The 18,778-nt window shown below is 38.8% G+C and overlaps 2 protein-coding genes across 4 annotated transcripts in view; one reads left to right on the top strand and one right to left on the bottom strand.

The window, feature by feature from the left end:
* Positions 1-12,216, top strand: part of PPP2R3A (protein phosphatase 2 regulatory subunit B''alpha) — a gene marked incomplete at its 5' end in the record, with an annotated part of 149,236 nt that extends 137,020 nt beyond the window's left edge. For both annotated transcript variants that reach the window (XM_080674898.1, XM_080674899.1), the window contains one exon: positions 9,396-12,216. In XM_080674898.1, the coding sequence (XP_080531024.1) occupies positions 9,396-9,522 (127 nt within the window). In that variant the 3' untranslated portion in view covers positions 9,523-12,216. The remainder of the gene's footprint in view (positions 1-9,395) is intronic.
* The window catches only part of MSL2 (MSL complex subunit 2), a 44,988-nt gene continuing 28,997 nt past the window's right edge, over positions 2,788-18,778 (bottom strand). The window contains exons 2-3 of one of the 2 annotated variants that reach the window (XM_080674901.1): positions 16,050-17,186; positions 2,788-4,190 (exon numbers count right to left, since the gene is read on the bottom strand). In XM_080674901.1, the coding sequence (XP_080531027.1) occupies positions 3,817-4,190; positions 16,050-17,186 (1,511 nt within the window). In that variant the 3' untranslated portion in view covers positions 2,788-3,816. Of the gene's footprint in view, positions 4,191-13,336; positions 17,187-18,778 lie in introns of those variants that run through there. The other variant, XM_080674900.1, reaches the window with a different exon arrangement.

Raw genomic sequence — 18,778 nt, 5'->3', positions numbered from 1 at the left:
CTGCATGGAAGAGATGCAATATAACATCATGGATAAGAGCACAGAATTTGGAGGTAGACACACCTAATAAATTCAAATCCTTGCCATATCACTTACTAGCTGTGTGATCCCAAGCATCCAAGTCTCAACATCCCCTATACGATAATGAGGATACCACCTGCCATACCAAACTATTTTAAGAATTAAATAAGACAATGTACAGGGTGGGGCAAAAGTAGGTTTACAGTTTTTCATATGGAAAATAATAATACAAGAATAAACTCTGTGTTTCACATACAACTGTAAACCTACTTGTGCCCCACCCTATTAATTATAATATCTTTATATTTTACCCTTAGGCATAGTGCCTATTTAACCAATAAATAATTACAACTACCACTTCTATGATCTTGGCCACACTGCATAACCCCGCTGAACTAGAATTTAATCAGCTGTAGCATTAGCATTCCACTACCTACCTGTTCCCCTTATTCCCAGAGCACAGAACATGGCACATAGTTGGCACAATAAATATCCATTGCATGAACAACAGGACTGTACTGAGAATTAGAGATAATGTATAAAATATAACAGTGTCTGGCATACAAATGTTGGGGGGATAAGGGAGGGAATAGAGATATTTGTCTTTCCATCAGAACACGGGTTCCTCCAGGGCAAAGAACCTTTTGTTTTATTCATTTTTGTGATCCCAGCACCTGGCAGACGGGTAGGGATGTGGAAGACCCTCAGCAGATGTTTACTGAGTGGCACTGGAGGCAGCAGTAATCCAGCAGCTGCCCTTCTACAAGGAAAACTGCAGTTCTGATGACTTGACCCTCCAAAAACAACTTGAAGTTCTCCATCTACTTTACCATCTAACAACAGTCATAGGTAGCCTTATGCCAAGTGTACTTCCTAATTCAAGGCTGGTACTTAGGTCATGTCTCCAATAACTAACCTGTTAATAACTCCAGATTTCAGTGAGGTGAAAGAGTGCCAAAGGTTTCCACAGGTATGAGAATGCAGGCATTGTGATCATTATATCCAGCACCACATGATCACAGCATACAACAGAATTTGTATAAATTCAGCTAAGCTGATGGTCATAGGGAAAACCAGAAAGACAGGGTATCAGTTATATAAACTTTTTCAACTAAATGTATCACCTATATGAAGACAACAGGTTATGACACCAAATTTATCATTAACATTTTTTAGGATTTCTGCAATAAAGTAATTAAAAATGATGTAAAGCAGGATAAAGGGTCCTCCATGTTGCTATCTTAAGAAACTGAGATCTGCAATATCAGAAACAAGCTTTTCTGTCAATTCAAATAATACGTACTTGATTACTTCAGATATTTAGTTGAGGTTTTTACATTATCTTAAAAATACTTTCTTACAAGATATTCTGGTATTTCACCAACAGTTTTACCTTTTATTAACCTAGATTAATGTAATTCTTTTTATTCTGAGAGACTTCATCTGATTAGTAGAGAAATACAGGTTTGCTGCTGGAAAAAAATGGAAAATGTAGAGGTTAAAGTCATTCTTGGTTCAGTCATCTAGAAATAACCATTATTTACACTTCGGTATATTTCTTTCTGCCATTTAATGTTACTTGTCTTTCCATCAGAACATGGGCTCCTCCAGGGCAAAAAACCTTTGTTTTATTCATTTTGTGATCCCAGCACCTGGCAGACGGTTAGGAATGTGGAAGAGCCTCGCAGATGTGTTTTCATAAACATGACTGTCAGTGCTTCAGGGTACTCTCACCTCCCCCATTTCCCTATTATTGGACATTTAGGTAGTTTAGAACTGTTTTCTAATTTTTAAAAGTGGGTTTTTCCTTTATATAAATGTAGACTACATAGAATTACTCTTTGTAAGAATTCCACATTTACTTCCATTAGCACTGGAAAATAAGGCGCTATAGGCAAAGAAGGCCAGCCAAAAACCCACCAGAGCAATCTTCCAGAATGTAGCTAGTGAAAGTCAAGTCTGGAGCAGGGGTTGTGTGGAGCCTGACTGTCCTCAGTGAAGTGGGAGAATTCAGCAGAGGAGCGGGGATACTGAGGGCAGAGGAGGGAGGTGATAGCATTTTATGTGTATATTCGGGCCTGGGAAGAGAAAAAGAAGGAATAACAAATTAATATGCCAAAGTAGAATAGTCCTGAGTCATTTTTTCATAATGCTCAGTAAATAGCATTTATATGGACCTTAAGTTCTTAATATGTTTTCATTTTTTCTGCATTCAACAAATCAAAGCCCAATTTTAATTTATTTCAATCGATATCCACTGGTACCCACTCTAGGCCAGGCAGTAGTTGATAACAGAAATGAATGAAACCCTATCACTCCCTTCAAGTTCATAATTAGATCATATTTAAACTTGTATTTGACTGTCTACATCCAAAATAAAAAAAAGGATGAACCTGGGGAACTATAAGAGATCCTCAGCCATCAAAAATGAAGTGATATCAACTTTCTGAGGCAGGAAAATGAGTGGTACACATTAGGAAACTTTAACAAGAGTTAAAATAAAAAATTCCCTAGTCATTGAATAGGTCAGCAGGGAAATTCATTAACCAAATATCCAACTAGCCAAGTATTTCAGCTAATCCACCTTAAATCAGTGACTGTTTTTAATTTAAAAGTATAAGGTAAAAATTCATCTACCGTGTTTCCCCGAAAATAAGACAGTGTCTTATATTAATTTTTGCTCCCAAAGACGTGCTAGGTCTTATTTTCAGGGGATGTCTTATTTTTTCCATGAAGAAGAACATGGTACACATTTATTGTTAAATGAAAATAAAGGAAATTTATTACCTGTATACGGTACGGTAGTACAGTAGTTGTCAACACAAACCAGACAAACTGAATCCTACAGTATCAAGAATTTACTCATTTATTCAATGACAATCATGTCATCATCTTCTGGAACATCATCATAACAATCCAATTCCTGAATTTCCTGGTGAATTTCTTGTGACTCCATTTCTTTCAGAATCAGTGGACCAAATCTCTCATGTTTAGCAATAGCACTGTCTTTAAATGAGTACTTCTTGTCAAGGTAGCCTGCTCGCAGTGCATTTGCAATGCAACTGTCAGTGATTTTCTCCCATGAATTCTTCACCCAAGTCACAACTTCTTGCAGTTTAGGTTTCACAAAGTTTCCACGCTGATTTCTCTCCATTCTATTTTCAATGTAGTCATTAATTTCCATGCGCAAATTGTCTTTGAATGGCTTGTTTATTGCAATCTCAAGAGTCTGGAGATAGGCCGTCATTCCTGCGGGAATCATTATCTGATCTATTTTTCTTTCATGAAGAAATGTCTTCATGTTTTTAGCGCGGTGAGTGCTGGCTGCATCCCAGACTAGCAGACCTCTTTGGCTCCCTCGCATAACAAACGGCAGCATTAAATCGACCCACTTCCTTATAACTGCTTGTGTGGCCCAGGCTTTTTCAGTTTCAAGAATAAAAACGCCCAAAACACGTTCAATCTTTTCCTTCTTGCCCTTAGAAATGATTAAAGGTGGGATTTTGGTGCCATCCAGACGAATTGCCAAAATACAGGAAACACGTGCACTTTCGTAAGCAGTGGAGAGAATGTATGCTAAGGAGGCACCCCGCTGTTCAATTGTTGTTTGAGATGATTGGCCCATAAACACTGCAGTTTCATCCATAGCAATCATGTTGGAAAGATTGTATTTAGAGAAGTCAGCATCATCAATAAAGGACTTGAATGCAAGTGCTCGCTTAATAACTTGAGTATCTTCCAACCTAAACAATGTTGGTAGATCTTCTTAAAGACAGTTCACTTCGCTGAAGGAAATTATCCAGCCAGTGTTGTGATGCTTTGAAGTCTTCGGGGGGCTATGTCAAACTGTGGTGCCATTGCAAGGGCAAATTCTTGAATCTGAGCCCTATTCACAACCAAAGCCTTTGCTCTCCTGTCAACAACCCATTCACAGATCAGGTCTTCCAGCTCGGAAAATAATGGTTGCCGACCTGATCCACACTTGCGCTTTTTAGCATTTCCCTTGTCCACTTGTTCAATGAGGTTACCATACTCTGCTCGCCATTTTCGGACCAATCGGATACTCAACTTCTTCTCTTTGCAGAAAGCAGTAAGATTTTGGCCCCAAGAGTCTTCCACGATTCCTTTCTTGTACTCCACGGAGTAGCTTTTTCTTTTTGCGCTCATTTCTAGGGGTAAAAAAAAGGAATTGGGGTATCAAGGTGGGGGGAGGGGAATCACTCAAAATGACACAGGGGATCAGAGGGGGGAATCAAAATGGCACAGGAGAATCAGAGGGGGGATTACCATTTTAGTAACCCCTTTTGATCCTCCTGTGTCATTCTGATTGTCCCCTCTGACCCTCCTGTGTTATTTTGATTGCCCCCCCTCTGATCCTCCTGTGTCATTTTTGTGATCCCCCTCCCCCCACCCCTGTGCCACTGAACACCTTCACCAGACATCCCCCCTACCCCTTTATCAGACATTTACCCCCTGGGGCCTGCCTGGGGACTGTCACTGGGCTTGCTGGGGCCTGGATCTGGGCTGGAGCAGGGTCTGCCACTGACTGAGAACCTTCAGTCATCATGAAGGCGGCTGCGAGCATCAGGTAGTGTCACCAGAGACAGACCAGCACTCACCACCTTCGCCGCGTCCTGTCCTCTCTAATCTTCCTGTTCTTCTACATGCATCTGCGAAAGTCTCCTCCTCTCTCCCGCCCCGCGCTCACCACTCACTCCGACCTCCGCTCCGCCTCCACATAGCAGTGATGTCAGGACTCCGCGTAACGTTACTGGTTGCTAGACGCCAGTCAGGGCAGCCCTAGCGACCAGTTTACGGTAAATTAATTTCCATTCTGAGACAGAGCCTGGGCCTTATTTTCGGGGGATGCCTTATATTTCACTCAGAAGGAAACCTGTAAGTAGGTCTTATTTTCGGAGGATGTAAACACGGTACTACTATTTCTAAAGCATTATAGACTCCGTGTTAGAGATCTACTTGAAATTTTATTCTATGCTTTTATTCTATGCTTATAGCTACCGTGATTTCCTCAGACAAGCCCTAAATCAACTATCCTATCTCTTTGCCCCTGTTAAGAATCAGAATCCCAAAATTCGGAATCAAACTACAACTCCCAGACAATAACCTGAAACTGCATACAAATTCTCTGTCAGACCACATAAGAGACAGTCATTATTTCTGCTCTTTCCAGCTGTTATAAGTTTGCCCAGAAAATTGCTCATCTGAAAGGGAAAACTTAGAGAAACAGGTTTCTAAATGCACTCTTATTGCTAGCAAAAAATTACACGTACGAACCAGTTTTCCCTTATGTTAACAATACTATGTTTATACTAAGTTAAAAGTATTTGTGCTGAATATGACAACTAGGATTTCCAGTGAACTATTTGTGAACCCTATGAATTCTGCTTTATTCTTTTTAATGCTTTACTCATTAAAAATGATTAAATTAACAGAATACTTCATAAAATTATCTTCATTGGAACTCGGAGGAATCCCAGTGACCTACCAATAAACCTGAAAGAGATCATTTAGCAGGAAACTAACTCTCTCCCCCAAGAATTCCTGGGGAGCAGGATAAAGATTAAGGCTCTTCTAGTTCTGACTTTAGTGACTTCAAGATCACCTCTGCACCTTCACCATTTTATGACTCCAGGCTTCTCCAACAACTTGACATATCACTTCCTAAGAGCATTAGGACATTACAATTAATTCAATTCATTTTAAGCCGCTAGTGCCAGGTATTACACTATCGCCCAAGGAAATTGATGAGTTACAAAATGGACACTTTACAGTCCAGTGGTGAAGACAGCTATTTGATTATACAGTTATGAATGAAACAAATAGGGTGAACCAACCATGGAAAGAGGCTTGCAAGGGTGCCGAGGGAAGAATTTCCTGAGGAGGTGATGAGAAACTTAAGAAACAGTTGTGCAAAAAGCAGGGAGCAAAAATGTCCTAGGCAGAGGGAAAAATATGTGCCATGGCTCTGAGGCAAGACACAAACTGTATTAAGAACACTTCAAAAGGCCAGTGTTGCTGGGGTATAGTGAGCAACAGAAGGAAATGTGGCTGGAAAAATTAGGGAAACTACTGAAAGAGTTTAACAAGGACTAATGTAATCCCCTTACATATTTTGAAGATTACTCTGCTAGATTGGTAGAGGTGCAAGAATAAAATCAGGGAGGCAAATATGGAAGCCATTACAAATATCCAAATAATGGTGTAAGCTCAGGCACTGGGAATCAGGAACTTTCAAATGACAGCTCAGATTTTAAAATGAGCACAAACCAAAGGGGAAGGGCACTGCAGGACACTGAAGAACATGCATTGTAGCATTAGGCCCCAGACCATACCCATTCTGACACAGTAAATAGCCTAGTCTGGCAGTAGCAAAGGGTTTATGACAAGAGTGAAAACCGGAAGACTATTATTAGAAAACTATTGCAGTAATCCAAGCATGAAAGTATAGTGCCCTGAACAAAAATCAGTGATAATGGAGAAGAAAAGGCAGGACTATATCCGTGTGATATTGAAAGTGGTAGAAGAGATTGGCTGGATTTGAAGAAGGGAGGGGACAGGAAGAGGGAAGAGGAATTTGGGATGACTAGGTTTCTGGCTTTGAGTGGGTAGGAGTGTAAGAAGGATAAGTTCAGGTTTGTATAAGCTCTCATACCACAAGAGCCATAGATGGTGGTTTCCAGCTTAGAAAGAGGCTGAGGCTGGACATGTACATTTAGAAGCCATAGGTGAACAAGCCATGACAAAGGCTGATTACCAGGAAAGTACTTAGAAGGAAAAAAGCTTAGTCCAGAACCTGAGATGCACTGACACTGAAGGCGCAAGAGTTAGAGCAGGGTTTATCAACAGCAGCACTGATGTTTTAAGCTGAATAATTCTGTTCTGAGGCATCTGGCACATTGTAGGATGTTTAGCAGCATCCCTGGATTCTACCCACTAGATGCCAGTAGGACCCACCCCATTGTGACAATCTGATATCTCCAGACATTGCCAAATGTCCCCTGGGGGTGAGGGGAGGGAACCACTCCCAGTTGAGAACCACTGAGTAAGAGGAATCTCCAGGACACTAAGAAGGACACTGACAATAGGTTCTGAATGAGCTCCCTCAATCCATGAGATTCCTCCCATGTCTCTGTGCATAGTACTGCTCTTGGTGCCTTGAAAATACAAAAGAAATGGTAACATTCCAGTATAACCAACCTTCAGGGCATTGGAATATCTTCATGTACTAGATTGGATCAGATCCATTGCTAGAGCCCAGCCCGTGTGGCTCAGTGTTTGATTGCCGACCCATGAACCAGGAGGTCATGGTTTGATTCCTGGTCAGGACACATGCCCAGGTTGCAGGCTCAACCCCTAGGTAGGGGGCATGCAGGAGGCAGCCAATCGATGATTCTCTCATCATTGATGCTTCTATCCCTCTCTCTTCCTCTCTGAAATCAATAGAAAATATTTAAAAATAATCCATTGCTAGAAATCACATTTCTGGTATGAAGCTATAGTGGGGAAAAGTAGGTATTTTTATAAAACTTTTATTCACGAATGACATACACAAAAAACTTGTGACCCTGCCCCCAATATAGGATTGTGCCACCATCCTAGCACTTCTCAATCATGAGAATAATACCTGACATTTTCCAAGAACTTATAATTTATAGGCCCTCTCACCCACTCTTCACTCAGCCCTTATGATAGATAGGAACTGCTGTTATCTCATTAATTGAGGAAACTGATGCAGAGGGGTTAAGCAACATACCCAAAGTCACTTTAAGTGATCAAACTGAAATTGGAACCTCCAAAGTCCATGCTCTAAAGCTAAACCACTTAGCCACTATTCCAGATGGCCTCCATTTGACTGTAAGGCAGGCACTGCTTTAGTCTTTTTCACCATTTGTATTTCTAGCACTTGGCTCATGCTTAGCAACAGGAGCTCAAATACTTACTGAATGAGTCTCAGGTCAGACTTAACTCTTACACCCTGAGGTGTTTAAGAAATTAAGAGCTCACAGACAGCAGCAGCCACAGTGTCTAAACACTGACTGCATTGCTAGAATTAACTTTTGAGAATTGCATTCCCAGAAATGGAGTCTCTACCATCAACCCTGCTTCACCTCCCATGTTTTTGTCCTCCTTATCCAGCATGTGGGAGGTGAGGAGGGGTGGAAACAAATTAAGTATGTACTGGAGTATTTTTGCAAAATGACCAAGTTGTAAATAATTTTTTAAAATAACTTTTGATATGATCAAAAACTGATACTCAGGGAGAAGTTTTCCAAAGATCAAATAGCCTTTTTTTTCTTAAGCCTCTTTTCAAAAATGTTTTAGAAAGTTGAGCAGGTGCCACCTAAGGGGTATACCTGCCTCAGCATATTTTCCCTCACTAGTCAGCCTTGGTACTTTTTTTTATAAAAGGGGTATTAAGTACAGAAGTTTCTGCACAAATGTTATGAAAAGTCCATGCAGAGAGTAACAAAGCTAAGACAGTTATGCCAAGTACTATGAGACTTTGCTCATTGATCATGTGTATTTTTCTGCTTATTGATCATGTGTATTTTTCTGGGCTCAGGTGTAGCCTGAGAATATTTATCAATTTAATGGTTCAAGCAGCCATCACTGCCAAGAGATAAAATATCTGTCATTCATGCCTAAAGCCACCCTCAGGGGTAGCCTGGAGGATATGGAAGACGGGGGGAGGGTATCAGTAAAAGGGGAGTTAGCAGAGGGAATATGTTATGGAGTTCTACAAAGAATGGCTTCAATCTATTCCATGTACACACTTGCACAACTAATGTACTTCTTGCAAGCCATGGCAGTTATAAGCAATGTGAGTTAAAGTTCCCCACTTTGCATGGAAAGCATTCATGTAAAGGTCAGACTTCATGGACCTCACACTTCCCCTAACCTAGCTGGACAGAACACTCATTCCTACCAAGGCTCCTAAGGAAACCTTATTTTTTTTCTTTAATTTTTCTTTAATCCTCACACAAGGATACGTTATTTTTTGAGAGGAGAGAAACATCAATCAGTTGGATCTCCAACTGAGGATCGAACCCACAACTTAGGTATGTGCCCTGTGAATTGAACCTACAACTGATATATGGGATGATGCTCCAACAGAGTCACACAACCAGGGTGGGAAACCTTGATACTGCACGTTTTCAACAAATTCTAACATGAACTTGGGCTTTAAAGAACGTATTTTCTGTTCTAGAACATTGTCTTCACCAGGGTGACTCAGTTGTTTATAGCTGCCATTTAACAGCTTTTACAAGCTGGTCCTGTCTCTAGTTTACAATATTGACTTCTACCCACTTTCTTTAAAAACATCAGTAAATCACTTTTGCTGTTTCTTTCAGTTCTTTTGAAGATTATGAAACAGAGGAACCTGCCTCTCCCTCTGAAATTGGAAACACAGGCAATAAAATAGCAACCTCAAGCCTTTCAGAGAAATGTGGAAAGCTTCTGTCAGTGGATGAAGAATAGCTGCCAATGTCTATAATGAAAAGGAGATATGTATTTTAAATGTTTTTTCTTGTGGAGAGATGCTTTAGTTTGCAAACTGCTTTTTAAAGGCTTTGATTTCTCCAAGTGTGTATCGGCACTGGGAACTTTAAAACACTTTTAAGCAATAGGTCTGGATATACACACTCAATTTGGAAGACTCCTCCAGTTTGCCTCAAACCTCTTACAGAGATTTCCTTAGAAGCAATTACAATGATATACATCACCTTCCAAAGTCTGTGAATCAGCACTCTTCACCCTGAATGTACCAAGGATCTCTTGGGGACAGTGTCAAGCACAGTTCTCTGCACAAAGTAAGGAGTTGCCTCTATTGTCCAGCATCCCTGAGGCCCCTCAGGGCTCCTGTGGAGCCCAGAAGAAACTTTCACTTGCAGAAAACTTGAGTCAAAAAATTCTGGAACTTGAAAAAGCATTAAGGGCCTCCAGAACTGAACTAGCCCTGGTAATAAAAGCACTGCCAAAACATCTCAGAGACTTCTTTTAATTATGTGTGTACTGGAGTTCAAAGACCTTGAACTTACTTGGTTTAATGTATTATTTCACAATGACCTGCCAAACTGCTAGTCACTTTACATCCTCAGGTATTGTAACCACTGGGCCTTCCAACTTCGCTGGCAAGCTCTGAATAATCCCTTCCCCATCTTGACTGTGGGTCTTAAGTAAAATCTAAAGAAAAAACTTCTTACATGAAAGTAAGTACAGAATTTGACTCATACTTGAAAAAGTTTCCTCTTAACTCATCCACTATTTGTAGAAAATTGAATGATTACTCTCTAAATTAGCTTATACCCCATTTATACTTCCTATCAGAAGGCCTTCTTGAAGACTTAATGATATATGAAAACTCTTACTAGACATACTCCTTTCATGACTTAATATCAGACTAACACAGTAGTAAAAGCCTCAATCTAAACATTATTCCTTACTTCATGTTGAAACTACTATTCCAAATATTCCATCCACTTCAATATCACAGAAATAGAGGAAAACAGTGATGCCACCCAAAAAAGAAAGCTATTTCATGTACTATAGTGGTCGGATGTATTCATTACGGAAATCTACATTTTTCAGGATGCAGCCAAATCCTGTGATAACCTTGAAGATAAAATTAAAAATAAACTATAAAAAGGATGGAAATTTCTGACAGTGTAAGTAAAAGAAACAAACAAAAAAAACTTTTTAAATATTCATCTCTGTGAAAGTCATTAACTTTTCTCCTATTATTTTTTGTTTTAACCAAAAGACCTGAATGTCAGAATATCTTTCCTTCTCACCCCAACTTGTTTCCCATGCTGGTGTTAAGGCCAAATAATGAAATAAACACTTGAGTTGTAGGAAAAAGTAGAGAAAATGAAAATTAGGAAATGTACTATCAACTGGTGTAATAGCAATCCTTCTTGTCAATATACTCTCAATTTCCTGTTATCTCCGTGATCAGAACTGATCTTCCATTTAACTGTTAAAAGAAAATGGTAACTATTAAAACCTAATATCTAATAGTTCACTAAGAAGTAAAAGCTTAGCCCTGACTGGTTTGGCTCAGTGGATAGAGCGTCGGCCTGCGTACTGAAGGGTCCCAGGTTGTACTGAAGGGTCCCAGGTTCGATTCCGGTCAAGGGCATGTACCTTGGTTGCGGGCACATCACCAGTAGGGGGTGTGCAGGAGGCAGCTGATCGATATTTCTAACTATCCCTCTCCCTTCCTCTCTGTAAAAAAATCAATAAAATATATTTTTTAAAAAAAAGAAGTAAAAGCTTAAAAGTGACTATTTGGAGGAAACGCTACATGCAATAACCTAAACATACTGATAAATAGGATTAAAAATATTTATGTGATACATAAAATTTACCATCTATCTGATCCAGCCTTTACCAGGAAAGGAAAGCAATTACTTTTTTTTAGAAGCCAGATATGGTTTAAAGGTTTTATTATCCATAATGACCTAAACTATTTCTAAGACTCAGCAAAAAGGAAAAATAAAATCCAATTTTCCAATATATATTTGATTTCTTTTTTTAACTTGGCTTTACATTTTTCCCTTGTTTCTTACTAAAGTCCTCGTCCTTTCACTTTGGTCAGTATTTGATTTCAAAAAGTCTATAATTATTATAAAAGCAAGCTACCAATATCATTCTATTTAAGATAAGACTATTTTAATTTAGGTTACCACGAAGTATCACATTTTCAGAAATAAAAATGTGTTTCACTGTACTCCTTTCCTAGAGTTGAATGTAAGAAATGTGAATTTGAGAAATTAAGATAGTATATATTTGACTTTCTGGTAAAGATCATTCTGCATATAATCATTACTGCCCAACTGAAAATTTCAAGTTACAATATCTCAGTCTCCATGATAAAAGTTTCAATTGAAGTTTATCGTAATCCTAATGCTAGTCAATGAAAAAGTGAGTTTCATAGCATAACATGTTACCAAAATAAACTAATAAAATTCTATGTATTTTCCCTACACCTTATCTATGTCATTGTATACTGTCCAGTGTTTATAAAACTCTATACTGATTAAATGAGATAAGTCATTTGCTCAACTTTTGGAAATGTTAAGGTGTGTTTGGATAGAGAAGCCTGCATGACTTAACTTTTTATTTTTCCCTTTTTCGAAAACTAAATAAAGACAAGTTGTCAAATTGAATCCCACTCACTAAGATAATCACTACACGCTTGTGCTTTTAATCACACTTGAATTCATTTTTATCTCTGAGTAACACTGTAAACAAAAGTTTGAGTTTCAAAGAGAATAACTCTTTTTTTTGAGCCCCCTGAGAAAACGATAAAGATCTGTAAAGATAACACCTCAAAATGAGAAGTGATTTCCTCTGGGGGATGGGAAAGAACAGGGTTTGGGGATGAGAGTTTCACAGGGATCAAAGAGAACTTTAGTCTTACATATAATACATTCTTTTAAAAGAATATGTAATTGACTATTTAGGTACCTAAAAATATTTTTTAAAAGGAGGGAGAACCCGGCCTGTGTGGCTCAGCTGTTGAGTGTAGACCCAGGAACCAAAAGGGAGCCGGTTCAATTCTTGGTCACAGCACATCCCTGATTATAGACTTGATCCCCAGTAGGGGGGATGCAGAAGGCAGCCAATCAATGATTCTCTCTGAGTTGTTTCTCTCTCCCTCTCCTTTCCTCTCTGAAATCTATATATATATATATTTTAAACATTATTAAAGGGAGGGAGAAAAGTTAAAATACCATCCAAGTGTTAGATTCCAATACCATACTTTGAATTTAGTATTTTTTAAAGCATTTTATATTTGTTACCTATGATACGGGGAAGGAAATTTTATTTTTCATATGTTGTAAAACTTACTTTTCTCCCACAAGGTCACCGCAGAGTTGTTTTAAGCAAACTAAAACAGTAAAATAAAAGGAATTCTTACCTTTACACCTGAGCATGAAAATGTACACTTAATGAAACTAACAAAGGGATAAACTCTCAGCTCTAAAATTTCCATAACCTAAGATGAAAGATCATTTGATCACTTATGTTAATAACAAAGACTCAAAAGAACAAGTGAAAACATGTCATATTAAATGCTGTTATTATTTTGGTAGTATCAAATCCTGATGAAGTAAATCCAGTTACTTCAGTAGTAATTTATTAATCATCCCTAGTTAGCCATAACTCATGGTATAAAGGAAAACAATGTAAAAATCAAGGCACTGTATCAATTACTTCCCCAAATGTATATAATATAGGCCATTCAGAGCATGCTATCCCAAACTTTTCAGTATTCTACAACATAGAATTAGAAAACTAACATTTATTGATAGATTTAAGGTGTAATACAGGTTTCCAAAATGTGGCAAGTGTGAATACCAGCATAAAAAAGAGAAACTTGTGCTAAAAACAACCTGAATTCATCATTGGCAATATTACATAACAATCAAGGCCCTCACATACTAATGACTTCCACTTTTTCTATATTGCCAACCTCCCATGCATCAAAAAACATAAAACTAAGATTATCAAACTTGGGAAGCAATAAGGTACTCTATGACTTTTAAGATCATAATATTAGGAAAGATTGGGAGATTTGCAAAATATATCCTAATCATCCATGTGGTACAATCTCATTTCTAGTCATTTTTGCAGTGATCATTAATGAATAAAGAACAGATTTACAAGTTTATATATAGCAGGGCATCTGGGTTCAACACAAAACTGTTACAAACTTTAAGTAAATACATGTTTCATGAGACACTGCTAACACTTAAGAGGAATTAAATAAAATTCCAAAACTTGGAAAGCAAATAAAGACAAGACAACTAAGGAGCATTTTCCACCATTTACTCTTGTTATCAAAAATAGTTCAACTCTTCTTGCAAAACAAAACAAAATAGTACATACTGGACACATACATCACATTTTTCTTCCTATGGCTTTAGCCCACCCCCACCCCACCAAGAGACCAAAAAAAAAAAAAAGCCCAACAAGAAAAACAACTCTACCTGACCACATTCACAGAAAATGACACCAGGATACACTACAAAACAGAAGGAGGTGTCATCTGCTCTGTGTCCAAGGTTTCTTCTCCATGTCTTGTCCTAGGTGAGTAACCATCATTGAACATGCTGTGTGCCAAATCAAAACATAACTTCAGCATATGTCAGATCTCACGAGAGATGGTGAACGTAAAAATTGTAAGTTTTCCAGCAGTATTTTTCTTTAAGCACTGTCAAAGCAGCAACTCTTCTTTTAAATCATAAGGTCGTTTCTTTACAACCTAGTCAGTCCTTGTTTTATTTGGGCTGTGCTCTTTCAAGCAACTGACCAGACTTCCCTTCAACAGAATGTTTGTGACTCACTTGTCTTCCCCATAAAAATTAAAGGGAAGAAGTGCATTTAAACTGAAACATAGTTTGTGCTTTACATGCAAAAGAGAATTCTAAAGAAAATCATCCTAGCTTCAAACCTACCTAAATGCAGAGGCTTCATTAAAAAAGGCATTTTTATTAGGCCTCTATATAGAAGCCTTCATAACAAATAGCACCCTAAAAAAAAAAAAAAAGCATATTAAAATAGTCTGTGGCAAACTATTCGAGGAAACAAAAAAATCAAAGTGGCCAATAGCATAAGTATAATGCAGAAATCTGGATACATTTGGGGGCATTATTTCAAAATTATTTTAAATACATCCCAATTTCTAAATAAAACTTTTATATATTTTTAATTGTCATATACTATAGTTTAAACTCAAGCAGCTTCAGAATAAAACTGCTCTTCTCCACTTCATTTATCTAATTAGAACATTGCGCACAGTGAAGAAAGGATCAAGAATTTTTTCCCTAGAAATAAGTCAGACTTGACTAAAAAAAGCTCAACTCAGAAAAGTTCGGTAGCATAAATAACTAAACATAGGCAGTCTGACAGAATTTCAGTTTGTTCACCTTTAAAAGACAGATTTCTTCAACATTCTAATGAGGGGCAAATTTTCTTTCATAATACTGCTGATTTAAGAACTGCTACATACACCAGTAGCCAATTTTCATGATCAGAAATGGTATTGTCAGCATATAGATTGAGCTGGACACATCAGCTTTTCAACAGGAGAAACATCAATGGCATCTGAAGATAGCAAGCACTGAGTCTCCTGAACGAACAATGGCTACATTTCACAAAAACTTAGCACAATCTTTATGGACTGACTAGATACCACTTCCTTACATTTAATCATAAACTTTGATTACGCACAAAGCATGACCATAAACAATGAGGTTAATGTTATCTTCCTTGCCAAAGTTCATTTTGTATAAATCAGTTGCATCAGCATTTGTTCTCAAACTATGAGGTTCTGTAAGAACTAAGGACATATAGTTGTAGGGTTACTCCTCCATTATCTGCAAACTATTTCCCCGACACTAACACATATAACTTAGCAATGAAAACACTTGATACAAGTGATCTATATGCAGGAGCTCCGGCAAGTTAAACCAACAAAACCATAGCTGCCTTAAACTGTAGCTATTTCCCTACCAGAGGTAGGTTTAAAGACCCACTGATTTAACAGTCGAATCTCATGTCTATAGCTTCATCCAAACTTTTATCATCATGGGTACTGGCAGCTAAAAACGTCGTTACTGGGGACCCTGTGACATTAATTACACTGGTGCTGGTACTAGCATTGCGCACAGCAATGCTAGTCACATTAATGCCCAAAGTGAGCCTGGTCTGCTCCAAGGCCTTTTCTGGCACAGCAAATGCCTCCAACTTCTTCTCCCCATTGGCCATATAGGAGTTTTGGCAGCCACGACATATACAATCTAAGCAGGCTTTGCGGTTAGAGTAGCAAGGGCAGCGTTGGCCGCGGCATGTAAGAACACTTGGATTTTGAGTAGCACGCCCACATTTACACCCTTTCTTTTCCTGGGGTTTTTTACACACAGTCTTGGTAGGACTTCCTGGCATAAAATGATGACTAGGAATCTTTTCCTTTACTGTTTTGTCTTTTTTAAGAATACCTGGCTTGGTTTTAGAGTGAGATTTCTTGGATCCATGGTCATGACTCTTTTTCATGCTTTTAGTAGATAAAAGTACAGTTTTGCTGATTTTAGGTGTTGTGCCTCCATTGGGAACAGATGCTATAGGCTGAAGAGAAATTTTGCTCTCCCGTTTCACTGTCACAGGAGCAGATGCCCCCAATGTTGGGCCTCGGATAATGGTAGAAATTGGAAGTGGCTGAACTTTCTCACTGTCGCTTTCTGATCTGGATCGTTTTCTATTCAATTTTGCTACTTTCGGAGTTGCTGCTGTACATGATAACCCATGAAGTGCAGGACTGGTGGACATAAAAACATTATGGCTAAGAGACTGGGAAGAAAGCTGCAGAAAAGGTCCATTGGATACATTGGATACTTCCAAGTTGGGCTGCAAATTAGGGCAACAAACCTCTGTATTTGAAACAGTTTCTAGGCTGCGGAGTACTTCCTCAACACTCAGTAACAGAGAGTCACCAGGTTTTATATCTTCACTGAAACTGCAGATATCAATGCCTGTGGAGCATAAGTCAGTGGCTACCGTGTCACAGACAGGTGGCAAGCTGTCAGACAGATCTTCAGTTTTTATGTCAACAGTGTTACATACATCAATCGTATTTGAATGTTCGGGTGAAGGAATATTTATACCAAATCTATCTATTGAAAGCCCATTATAAATAGGCAAACCATTGATAACAGAACTGCCAATAGCAATGCTGAGGGTACTTTCAGATATTGGAGATAAACTAGCTTGAGGATCAGTTGTGGGTTCTGAGGTCGAAGGTAAAGGGGAATGTGTCAAAGGCAAAGTAAAGGATGAATCTGAGGGTTTTTCTGTCTCCTCACAAAGCAATGATCCATCATTAAGCAAAGCCAAAATATCAGAAGAACCGTCGACTGCTTCTATTATATCCCGAGCCAATGTAGTCTGTGTTATATATTCACATAGTTTTTTGTAGCAGTTCACTAGGATGCTTAACTGCTTGTTTTCCTCAAACTGCTCATAGTCTTTGCACCAACTACATGAAGGTTTCATCATCATTTTCTTGCCTTTACAAGTTTTGCAGACATAGTGTTGGCAGGTGGAGTTGGTGGGTGCAATAGGATCTTGTAGCAAATGTCCTAAGAGGGGGGGGGAAGGAAAGCATAGATTTTAGTAAAATAAATTTACAATTTCATATACTGAATAAGATGATATTTTTAAGCAAGCTATTAAAATTGAGATGGTGGGTTAAACTCACCAACCAGACCAGATAACAAAAAAATACAGGGTGGGACAAAAGTAGGTTTACAGTTCTGAGTATGCCAGAGAGTTTATTCTTGTATTATTATTTATTTATTATTGTATAAATTTCCATAGAAACAACTGTAAACCTACTTTTGCCCCATCTTGTATATCTTACAGGAAATGAAAAGTAGCTAACTTTACTTTCATGCCATATTCCCTATTCCCTTATATCAAACCAGAATCTTCCTCGATTCTGTGTCTCTTCCCCAAACAGTATGTTCTGGTCCACTTATACTTTTCGGTTAAGATAAAGAGGTAAAGATCAGTCACCAAAAGCACAAATTAGGCTCAAAACCCTTGGACCTCAACCTAATAATGCTACATGATAACAATACAATATATTGAGTAAAATCATGTTATTTATTTATATTTTTAGTGATTTTAGAAAGAGGAAGGGAAAGAGATTTACTATCCCACTTATTTATGCAGTCATTGGTTAATTCTTATATGTGCCCTGACCAGGGATCAAACCCACAACCTTTGGTGTATCATGACAACGCTCTAACCAACTGAGCTACCCAGCCAGGGCCCATATTGTTTATTTTGTGTTAGACAATGAGAAAAAGAAATGAGCAAAAGAGACATCCCCATCCCCACCCTCCCGCCCTCATTAAACATAGTTTGAGGGTACTAATCAATTAGTACAAAGGCATCTTCACAGAAAGATATAATTTCAAAACACTTTATTATATAGATACTAATCATAAATTAAGAAAATAAAAATGTAGTTATGATGAAAAAGAATGATGTCCATTTATTAAAAGCAAAAAAGGAGTACTACTGAACTCAAATTTTCCTACAGAAAATAAAAATATAGTAACAATGAAAAAAATGTTTAAATGTATTAAAGGGGGGGGGGGACGCAAAATACTTGGCTCAAATTCTTCTGACAAAATACAAAATGACCATGGTCATAAACTACAAGTAACCTAGGTACATGAATCCTATCTAATAAAAGAGTAATATGCAAATTAACCATCACACCAACACACAAGATGGCTGCCCCCATGGGGTCAAAGATGGCTGCCCCCATGTGGACACAAGATGGCTGCCACAAGATGGCCAGCAGGGGAAGGCAATTGGGAGAGACCAGGCCTGCTGGGGAGGGCAGTTGGGGGCGACCAGGCCGGCAGAGGAGGGAAGTTGGGGGCGACTGGGTCTGCAGGGAAGGGCAGCTGGGGGGGACCCAGGCCTGCAGGGGAGAGCAGTTGGGGGGGACCAGGCCTGCAGGAGAGGGCAGTTAGGGGTGACCAGGCCTGCAGGGGAGGGCAGTTATGGGCAAACAGGCTGGCAGGGGAGCAGTTAGGCATCAATCAGGCTGGCAGGGGAGTGGTTAGGGGGTGATCAGGCTGGCAGGCAGAAGCAGTTAGGGGCAATCAGGAAGGCAGGCAGGCGAGCAGTTGAGAGCCAGTAGTCCTGGATTGTG

Source organism: Plecotus auritus (assembly GCF_963455305.1).
Source record: "Plecotus auritus genome assembly, chromosome: 6".
Classification (NCBI taxonomy): Eukaryota; Metazoa; Chordata; class Mammalia; order Chiroptera; family Vespertilionidae; genus Plecotus; species Plecotus auritus.
The sequence above is the reverse complement of the archived record's forward strand: the minus strand, read 5'-3'. Positions and strand labels throughout refer to the sequence as shown.